Consider the following 11876-nt stretch of genomic DNA (forward strand, 5'->3'; position numbering starts at 1 on the left):
CAGACAGACAGACAGACAGACAGACACACACACACACACACACACACACACACACACACACACACGCACGCACACATGCAAAAACAAATCATTTCATGAGAAATCAGATGTCTGGTCTCAGCAATGTATTTTCTCATGTTCACCCTTACTTTGACTAACATTTTATATAATATTAAACCATACATATAAATGATTACAAAAGAAAAAACTACCGATGATACTACATAATATGAGTCAGTTATAAAAAGCTTTGTATTTTTAAACTGATATCTTAACATTATATAACAGATAATAGCATATGGCAATATATAAAAAAGGTCAGATAATGAGGTTTCATCTCATTCTTTGAGAAAGTTATCTCTTACCAAAGCAGCGTAAAAATATACTGTACCTAGACTTCATGCTGCTGATGAGAACAAAGGGGCAAAATATGGGAAAGCATATTTCTAGGAATGTAAATACACTTATTCCCCATAGCATTGGATATGTGGAGTAGGTTGTAAAGATTACCAAAATAGAAGAGAATGAGTAAGATAGTACAAATGTGCACACCAGGATGAGGATAGTTTGCGTGGCTCTGTCTTCAGGAGAGACTTTTAGAAAGTGCTGAGCACTGTGGATATGTTTGACTTGTTTCTTATGTCTGTAGAGGATACTTACCATGGAGACACTTGAATAGGCCATGAGGCTGAGACACAGTCCATCAGAGAAGCACAATAAGAATAAGTACAGCACAGTTGTAAAATTGCCTGAAGCAAACCATGAACAGTACCCCTGAATCATCCTGCTAGTTGAATTTTTGTTGTAACGAGGGCCTGACACTCTTGCTGCAGCTGAGATGTTTAGAAATAATTGCATAAGCCAGCTACATGAGCAGGAGGGACCAAGGTACTTGGTGATTCTGTGTTTAAGCATCATCCATCTGGAATTTTTCTGGGTGATTGTGATTGCTTGGAAGCAACTCAATAGGCACATAGCATAAAGGGACATCCCCCTGGTTACTCGGTAAGTATATATCATCAATTTACATCCAACATCATCTAGAAAATCTTTATATCCATAATCTGACAGTGTCTGTGGAATGCCTTTTGAGATGATAAACAGGCAATTGGCAAAAGTTAAATGCTCTATGATCAGGTCTTTAGGCATTAAATGTTTGAGTTTCAAAATGACATAATAAACTATTATTGAGGAGTTGCCAATCATTCCCACTGTAATCTGAGAGAAGAGGAAAATTCCCAGTACAATATTTTCAAAAGCCATTTTGATTCCTATAAAGAAAATAATGCTATTACTGATGTGAGACAGAAAAATACAGTAAAAGTTTGCATTACTTCATGCTGTTAACTAAAATAATATATTTATAATTTTATTGTATTTGTATACCTTTTCCCCAAAGAAGAATGTTTAAACTTTGATATTTATTAAAGGAAATATTCTCTATTATTGAATAGAAAGTTTTAGAAGTGATTACTGAAGACTTACATTTTCACTGGAAAAGTTACTACATGATCTATAACATAGCAATCTAAATATTGAGGTTGACAGACATATGAATTTGTGTCTAACATGGTCCACATTGTTAGTTCCAGGACAGTCAATGGTATTAAAGGTGAAACTCTGTTACCAATAGCTCCCCAAATGACTAACAGTTTCATTGTTTTTGAACCACTACAATGATTTGGGGCTGATTATTGAAGAAAATTTCCAAGAGAATTTTTAAGATATGCCATTATTTATGAAATTTACAAGAGAAAGAATTCAAAATTTATTAAATGAAACAAGAAATATTTAAAATAGTATTTGGAAGGAGGGAATTAATTCTCAGAGTGTGTAATGATATGGACTTTAAATATTTACTTTGTTTTTAATTATGTATCTGTGCTGGGGTTGGTTGCATGTGAATATGATAGATAGCAAGGGCAGAATGTTGGGATCTGCTACAGCTGGATTTAGAGATGGCTGTGAGGCACTGATAGGAGCTAGGAACAGAGTTCAAATCCAAGGTGACAGCAGTATTCATTTCTAAACAGTGCCTTATCCATCTATCCCATAAAAAATATTGAAAGTATATTTGAAAAAACTGAGACATAAAACAAATGACAGATGAGTTCTACACTTGGATCAACTTTCTATATACAACTACACCTCTCAGATGTATAAAATATGTACAAAATAAGGCTCAACATCACCATTAATTACTGGAATACAATAAGGAAATTCAACTCAAATTTGTGATGACTAATCATTACATACTGTATAAATAGATATTAATCAAAATAAATGAACATAATTAAAAGTGCCAATTAAAGCTGCTAAGAATATCACAAAATAAGGACCCTTGTATGGACAGTAAAGAGAAGTTAAGTGTTGCAGCAACAATTCAAATTAGTAGAGTTTTATCCTGAAATAATTGATAAATTGTAACATAGTTCCAATTAGAATGTTAAATAGTTCATGGGATATAAAAGAATCCAAAGCCACATGAGGAATGACCAGCTTTGACTAAAATAGATAAATGATGGTTCTGAGTTTCCCTGTAATTGCCCTGCATACTCAGGAATAATTTGAATATACACTAACATAGTTTCTTGAATTTTTTTTTTTAGCAAGACGTCGTAGTTAGAACTTCTGACTCAAATGACTTTGTATAAAATGCATATTCACATATAGAAAACAGGACATTTATGTATCCTAACCATGCCAAAAATTAATGGTAAATTATTCAAAAGCTGAATAATAAAAATATCGGAGAAAAATATTAGCAATTCAAGATTCTGGTCGAGGCGACAAGACTCAATAACACGGACAATCCACCAAAAAATTAATGAGTTAGGACTGGATAAAACTAAAAGTTTTTGTACCTTAAGGATATGTGACTACAGATGAAAATATTACGTACAAAATTGGAGAAAAACATTGAATTCTGGAAGCTAATTAGGAGCTTAATGCCTAGAATTTAGAGAGGGAAATAAAGATTAAACATCCTTTTCACAAATTTTCACTCAATACACATGACAACGAAATGGGCACAGATTCCTTTAAAGAATTACAAACGTGCCATAAATTGCTTTTTAAAAGTATTCAACTACAAAGCTTCTGTAAGACAAAGGACACTATTGTTAGGACAGAACAGCAACCAACAGATTGGAAAAGATCTTTACAAATCCTACAACTGATAGAGGGCTTATATCCAAAATATACAAAGAACTCAAGAAGTTAGACTTCATGGAGACAAATAACCCTATCAAAAAATGGCGTTCAGTGCTAAACAATGAATTCACAGCTAAGGAATGCTGAATGGCTGAGAAACACTTAAAGAAATGTTCAACATCTTTAGTCATAAGGGAAATGCAAATCAAAACAACCCTGAGATTACAGCTCATACCAGTGAGAATGGCTAAGATCTAAAACTCAGGTGAAAGCAGATGCTGGCGAGGATGTGGAGAAAGAGGAACACTTTTCCATTGTTGGTGGGATTGCAGACTGGTACAACCATTCTGGAAATCAGTCGGGAGGTTCCTCAGAAAATTGGACATTGAACTATACCTCTCTTGGGCATATACCCAAAAGATGCCCCAATGTATAATGAAGACACATGCTCCATTATGTTCATAGCAGCCTTTTTTTTTCTTTCTTTTTTTTTTCGGAGCTGGGGACTGAACCCAGGGCCTTGCGCTTGCTAGGCAAGTGCTCTACCACTGGGCTAAATCCCCAACTCCAGCAGCCTTATTTATAATAGCCAGAAGCTGGAAAGAACCCCGATGCCCTTCAATAGAAGAGTGGATATAGGAAATGTGGTACATCTACACAATGGAATATTACTCAGCTATCAAAAACAATGACTTATGAAATTCATAGGCAAACGGATGGAACTGGAAAATATCATCCTGAGTGAGGTAACCCAATCACAGAAAAGCACACATGGTATGCACTCATTGATAAGTGGATATTCGTCTAAATGCTCGAATTACCCTAGATGCACAGAACACATGAAAGTCAAGAAGGATGACCAAAATGCGAATGCTTCACTCCTTCTTTAAAAGGGGAACAAGAATACCCTTAGAAAGGGATAGGGAGGCAAAGTTTAGAACAGAGGCTGAAGGAACACCCATTCACAGCCTGCTCCACATGTGGCCCATACATATACAGCCACCAAACTAGATAAGATGGATGAAGCAAAGAAGTGCAGGCTGACAGGAACCGGATGTAGATCTCTCCTGAGAGACATAGCCAGAATACAGCAAATACATAGGCGAATGCCAGCAGCAAACCACTGAACTGAGAACGGGACCCCCATTGAAGGAATCAGAGAAAGGACTGAAAGAGCTTGAAGGGGCTCCAGACCCCTTATGAACAACAATGCCAACCAACCAGAGCTTCCAGGGACTAAGCCACTACTCAAAGATTATACATGGCTCCAACCACATAGGTAGCAATGAATAGCCTAGTAAGAGCACCAGTGGAAGGGAAGCCTTTGGTCCTGCCAAGACTGAATCCCCAGTGAACGTGTTTGTTGAGGGGAGGTCGGTAATCTGTGGAGGATGGGGAGTGGTACACACATATAGAAGCGGAGGGGGAGGGGCTAGGGGGATGTTGGCCCGGAAACCGGGAAAGGGAATAACAGTGGAAATGTAAATAAGAAATATCCAATTAATAAAGATGGAGAAGAAAAGTATTCAACATCAAGAGCTTTCTAGGAAATGAAATTACAAATACTTTGTGACAACATTGCACACTGTAGAATGTTTATCATCAAGGTAATAAACAATAAAAGTGTTGACCATGACGGGGAGTTATTAAATTACTTTTTTATATACTGGTATGAGGACAAATTACTACATACATTGTTGTAATAAATATAAAGATATCTCCAAAAGTTAAAAATAGAATCACCATATAACATAGTTATATAATTTTTGTGCTCTACACAAAGAACTCAATGCCCTACCATAGAGATGCTTCCATATCCGTGTAAACTGCTGTTTTAATCACAATAGCAAGGGGATGATGTCCATCCTTGAGTTTCGTCAGCACATAATAGAAATAAGATGTATCTGTACTGTGGAATTGTGTTCATCTATAAACAGAGATAAAATTGTGAAAAATATTGAGGTACCAGATGGACTTGCAAACAATTCAGGAAGGATATAAAGTCAAGAAATCCAAGGTCACATGCCATTTGACAGACAGGGACATTTGCATATAAATGTAAGTGTAGAGAAAGTGGTTATGGGCTATGAAAACAGAAAGGAGATGAAAAGATGCAGACAAATGACATGTTGAGGAATCCCGGGGAGGGTAAGAGAGCAAATATGACATTAAAATGCAAAAGATTATAAAGGAAATATAGGAATGAAAAAAGGTATTGGGGTACTGGAGAAGAAATGTTATGGAAGAGAATCAAAAATATATTTCCTTCAAAATTTCATAATAAAATTAATAATATGTATAATGATTAAAAACTTTAAAAAACAAAACCAAAAAGGATTATTATTTTTTACTAAATGTGGCTATTGAATAAAGGCAGTTCTTATAGTCTTGCAATCTTAAAAACTTACATGTAATATATACTTATATTGCCATGGCCATTCTTGTGTGTTTTATCCTCTATGGCAAACATGTATATTCCTCTTTATTTTATAGAATATATTTCCAATGTTATTAATTTTATTACTAAAAGAAATGCTTTTCATAAGATATTTCTTAAGCTTTATTAATTTTGTTGCTAGTATAATACGTTTCTGGAAGACATTATTAGGGAGTTTATAACCTATGTATATAAAACCTTTTTATATGGAAGAGGAATTGCTATTTGAACAACCACTTCTACTCTTTCTGTGATTCAAATAGAATTAAAATCAGAGTCTTGAATAGATACTACCTTAGTCACTTCCACAAGAGAACTTTCCAAGACAGCTGAAAGATGCAGTCATTAGACTTAAACATCAACAAAGGGTCGCATGAAGACAGGATGATGTATTCATACAGGGTATTCCATTTGTCCTTTGAAAAAAAATTAATACATGCTACAAGATAAATAACCTCAAGAGTTCCTGTGTTAACTGCTATAGTCAATTATACATTGATTCCATCTACTGGTTGCTGTAACAACGATGACCAACAAGAAACATACAAAGTGTAAGTTGAGGAGGGCTATCAAGACTACTCAGCAGGTACATGTGATTTCCAAAAAAGCCCAATGAGTAGAATTTAATCCAGGGTCCCATAAGGATAAAGGCATGAACCAGTTCCATAAATGTATTCTCTAATCTCCACACATGTATGTTGTCTTAAGTGCACAAGCCCTCCCCTACCATAACTAAACTATGTAATGAAAATTTGAAAGACATTAGAATAATAATTGATGGAGAGACAAGGAGAACTTAATTTATGCTTATTTCATAGACACAGAGTTGTGGATTTGTGGCGAAAATGTTGTGGAGCTAGACTGTAGAATAATAGTATTCTATTATTAAGGAATGAACTCAGGAAATCCAAGGTCATTGACATTGTAAATGTTTGTAGCTTGACTTTTGTTTTAACTTTTACAATAAAGGCATTTATAAATGAGGAGTTCCTGCTATGTTGTATGATTGGGAGGTACATTTATCACAGTCAATTTAACAGGACACTGACTTGGGATCACAGATTTGTAAAACAAAAGTTCAGGTCACATTGATGAGTTTTCATTTTTGTGTGTAAGAAAAATTAGAAAAATAATATATTAGATAATAGTATAATATGGTAAAGTTTACTGTTGTTTTGGCATGTTCACTTATTAACAGCAGTCCCTGACCTCAGGAAAATATATGATATCTTTGGAAACTCTCAACAGTGACCACAACAAGAGGAATACGGAAAGCCAAAATTCGTGTAAATTTTTCAGAAGTGGACGTCAAACACTTTACATCTCAAGAATACTGTGTCCTCAGGTTCTTTCTAATAACAAGTAAGCTGGAATCCTATGCATACCATTGTACGGATTTATTAAGTGTAACATAGAAACAAAGTTAGGAAAATATCTATCAAAGTTCAAAATAGCTGAACTAACTAGAAGTTAAACAAACTTCTAGTATATATTTACTGTCTGATTATAAGTCATACAAATTTTAACACAATCTACAATCTTCTACAAAATTCATTTTCCTTCATAGAAAATTACCTTATAATTCTATCACTGATAAAACAATTACAATTAATATTTTCAATACTATACACAATCCATTATTATATTACATATATTTCACACAAAAATGGAATTCAATCTTTCAAAAAAATATTTATCTGTGAGAAGGAGTAAAAAGAATAAAAACACTTCAAACTATTTATCATAAGATAGGCATGATATCTCATAGCTTTGTCATGCTGCTGCAAGGCACTAGGCATGATCCCTAGTGCCCCTAGTTAAAGAAAAAGGAAAAACACAAGTAATTCCTGTATTTAAAAACTAAAGACTAAAGAGACATACAAAATCAGATGTACATACGGTGAGAAAGATGTAGATAGAGACAGAGACAGAGGTTAACTGAAGGAATGAGAGAAGAAAACGGGTTTGTATCATTGATAAGAGAGACTTAGCATCAGCTTACTGGAGGAACACGGTTTACAGAGCTTATGAAATCTCACCCAAAAAATCATTTCAGTCCCTGCTTCCTAAACAATTCCTGAGTACTTTTCCCTATCTTGTCTATGCCTTGAGATCTTTCCACCCTTCTATCCTCCCACCCTCCCTTCCTCCATCTCCCCTTCTTCACTGCCTCTATCCTTTCCTTCCTAATTCCTCCTTCCTACTTTGTCTCCCCTCTTTTCCTCTGTCTCTCTCCTCCTCCTCCCCCTCCTTCTCCTCCTCTTCCTCCTCCTCCTCCCCTCTCCTTCCTTTTCTTTCTTTTTTCTTCTCCTATGCAGCACTCATGAAGAAGATAAGGTGCATGGAGAGCAGAAACATGGATTCCCCTAGGACTGATTTCTAATGTCTTTTGTTTTTATAAGTCCTGTGCTCTGGACACTCACCTCAGCCCTGGATGACCCCATGATGAGGACAGTCACCATGAGAAGTAAGTGTGTGCTAAAACTATTGTAAGATACTGTCCCTTACTTAAAGTTTCATGATCTCCTGGTATTCTTTCCCAAAAGAATGGTGATTTTCAACTCAGCCCTATATCTATGATGACAGCATCTCCACAAGGATCTGAAGTAACTTTTAAATACCTTCTTAACAAAAAATAATTTTTAAAAGTAAACAAAAGAAGAAGTTCAAAGTAAATGAGCTACTTCTTCAAGCAAGTAATTAGGAATCTGGACAGGAACTTTTCTGACAGTCCTTAGAGCACAAAAGTTAGTGGCAGAGAGGTGTACAGAGTTTCTTTGCTATTAAAGTCCAAGCAAGTTACATGGCTCTCCCTAGAGGGCCTTTCACTGTAACTCAGGCATCCCAGACAATCTCAGCATTCCAAAGTCCTTTGACCCCAAAGATATTCAGGACAAAGGGCTACCTGAATTGCTTATTAACATATCAGAGCAGAGACTGACTGCCAAAAGCTCAGCAAGAAAGTCCCTCTTACAGAGTCTTGGCTCCTCTAAGCACATTTCATCCCAGACCCCTACCCTAAACCTCTGTTGCCCATGAGCCTTATTTGTTCTTTTCTTTTGCTTTTCTTTCCTGCAAGCACAGACATTTTCACCGTTTGCTCTTTGTTTCTTGGTTCTTCTCTTGTTCTCCTTCTATTCTTTCGTCTCTTGGCATTTTGTCTTCTCACTTCTGTTAGCTGCTCTCTCTTCTCTCTCTTTCTTATTCTACCCGCTTCTCTCACCTGTAATACCCATCCAGTCAACACACCATGTACTGTACTACTTTCTCAATCTGCTCTGGACTCTTCATAATTATGCATCTGGATGGTTTATACCCTATATATACAATAAAACCCTTTTCCTAAATGATCCCTTGAATTGTTCATGTCCATACTTTCAATAAAAATGTCCAAATATTAGGGGGTATGGGAGAAGAGAGAGCTCATAGGTCCCTGTGCAACATATTCCTCAGGTAAAATTTTCAAAAGGATTCACATATGCTCTTGACTTCTATGTGGAAATCAATCCATTACATGGCTATTAAAGAATTTACATAGACAATTGTAGGCTTGATTTTTGTTTTACCGTAAGCTATGATGAAGAATGTTTATGTGAACTTTGCTTTAGTGTAATTAAAAAAAATACCTACCTTAGGCCTAGAAAGTTATCTCAGGAGTCAGTAGCACTTATTACTTTTACAGAGAATTAGGTTGAGCTTCCAGGACTTATTTACTGAATAAAAGCCATTACAGATTATTCTACACTTTTTTCTGACCTCTATGTGTAACAGGAGTACAAGTGGTACAAAAGTAAATATATGACATATGCTTTACATGCCTAAAAGTAAACTTTTTTTTTAAAGAAGATAATTAACTAGTCACTGGAGAGCTTTCTCTTGAGTTTCTTCTGCAAAAATATTATGGATTCTGGCAAAGTGTGAGGTGTTTAAATAACAGAAACTTCTTCCTGTGCCAACTACTCAGAGAGAAGGAAGATCAATGTGCCTAAAACCTAACTGTTCTGTTTGAAGCAGAGACTGAAGGAATGGCCATTGAGAGCCTGCCCTATCCAGGGATCCAGCCCATTTGTATACTGCCACCAAAACTAGATAATATTGATGAAGTCAATAATTGCATGCTGACAGGAGCCTGATATAGCTGTCTCACGAGAGGTTCATCCAGATCATGTCAAATACAGAGGCGAATCCTAGCAGCAAACCATTGAACTGAGAACCAGGTCCCCGTTGGTGGAATTAGAGAAAGGATTAAAGGGACTGAAAGGTCTTGCAACCCCATAAGAACAACTAAACCAACCAACCAGAGATCCCAGGGACTAAACCACTACCCAAAGACTATATATACATGAACAGCTCATGGCTCCAGCTGTATATGTATTATTGGGCACCAATGGGAGGAGAAGCTTTTGGTCTTCCTAAGGCTGGACCATGACAGTTCAGTGAAATGTCAGGAGGGTGGGAAGGGGGCGTGGTTGGGGAGAGGGAACATCCTCAGAGAAGGGGAGAGGATGGGATTGGGAGCTTATGGTCCAGAAACCAGGAAAAGGAATAATAACATTTGAAATGTAAATAAAAACTATCCAATAAAAAATGAATAAATAAAAATGTACAGCACACACACAAAAAAGAACACTTCACAACAATTCTCTTGAAGAATCAAAAAGAATAGACCTACATGTCTTTTTCTCATTGACACAAAGCACTTTTTGGATACACTGTAAAATTTCCTTTAAGTAGAATTTTTATTATTTAATTAGTTAAACTATCATAATAATTATGAAAATTTGTGAAGTAGTGGGACATTTAATAAACATATCTCTGTGGAACACTGTAAGGTTTTGGTGTTTGTTTCTTCCAAGTTAAAACTCATTGTCCTCTCACATGAGCTACATTCTTGAATTTTAATCACACATGAGATGAAAAGATATTTCAGTGCATAAAAGTGATTGACTTAGAATTTCAATCACCTGAGTCTGGATCTTAGAATACAACAAACCTCAAGTCCAAGAACTGGAGATAAACAGCCCAGGCATAAATAGATTTTATTAGTCATTCAAATGACCCAAGTTTAATTCATAGCAACTACATGGCAGCTCATAACTGCTGCAATTCCAGATCCACAGGGGATCTGATGATCACTTTAATATACTGGTCACCTTTCCCCTCTGTCACTGGTCTATATTTGTTGCTGTACATCTTGTAGGCAGACCAAATTTGGTGTCAAAGGTTTTGTGGGTGTCCTTATCTCTCCACTGGGATTCTGGTCTTGTGATAGGATTGGCCACGTCAGGCTCCACATCCTTCACTGCTCTGAGTCTCACCAAGAGTTACTCCCATAGACCCACAGGGTCTTCCCCACATATCAAGTCTCTGGCATATCTTAGAGATGCTCCCTCCTGCCCTTCAATGATTTTTCTTCCCTCTCCCCAGCATAATTGGTGATCACAGTGTCTGTTTATTTTCATGCTTATCTCCAGTGTCAATGAATTCGAGACTGTTTCTCACCTTCTCTTCTATCAGGTTTAGTGTATCTGGTTTTAGGTCTAGGTCTTTAATTCAAGTAGTTTTGTGTTTTGTGCTTTCTGTTCTGGTCCAATATATTTGGTTTTCTGAAAGCTTTCTGCATGTATAACCATTTATTTCTTTAGGGAAATATTCTTCTACAATTTAAAAATAAAAATTTTCTGGATATTTTAGTCAGAAATCTTTCCCTTCTTTTACCCTACTATTGTTATATTGGTCTTTGCATAGTGTTCAAGATTCCTTTGATGTTTCACATTAGGAAACTTTTAGATTTATTATTTTTTGGCTGAAATACCAGTTTATTTTTTGTATTTCTAACACGTGAGGTTCTGTCTTGCAACTCTTGTATTCTTGTATTGTGTGCTTGTATATTCCTTCTTTCTGTTGTTCCAGTTAACACATCTAGATTGTCCAGCTCCAGGATTTCCTCAATTTGTGTTCTCTGTATTACTTCCATTTGCATTTTTATTTCTGGAAAAGTTCTATTTATCTGCTTCAGTTGTTTATTCATATATAACTGGATATTTTTACCCTTCCGCTGGTGACCCAACCAGTCTATTCCCTGCAGTTGGAGCCCTGGGTCAGTCCATATATAGTCTTTTGGTAGTGGTTTATTCCCTGGGAGCTAAGGTTGGTTGGAATTGTTGTTCATATGGGGCTGCAAACCCCTTCAGCTCTTTCTATCCTTCCTCTAATTCCCCCAAAGGGGGGTCCTGTTTTCAGTTCAGTCGTTTCCTGTTAGCATTCACCTCTGTATTTGACATTC

General features: G+C 36.2%; 1 protein-coding gene across 1 annotated transcript; it reads right to left on the reverse strand.

Annotated features, from left to right (window-relative positions):
- Positions 1-354: 354 nt before the first annotated feature.
- Positions 355-1331, reverse strand: LOC116890070 (vomeronasal type-1 receptor 4-like). Its single transcript, XM_032890832.1, is given in 2 exon segments — positions 355-1310; positions 1313-1331. Coding segments are annotated over 2 exon segments (975 nt in total).
- Between the last annotated feature and the right edge of the window lie 10545 nt (positions 1332-11876).

This window comes from Rattus rattus, chromosome 1 (genome assembly GCF_011064425.1).
Source record: "Rattus rattus isolate New Zealand chromosome 1, Rrattus_CSIRO_v1, whole genome shotgun sequence".
NCBI classification, from domain to species: Eukaryota; Metazoa; Chordata; class Mammalia; order Rodentia; family Muridae; genus Rattus; species Rattus rattus.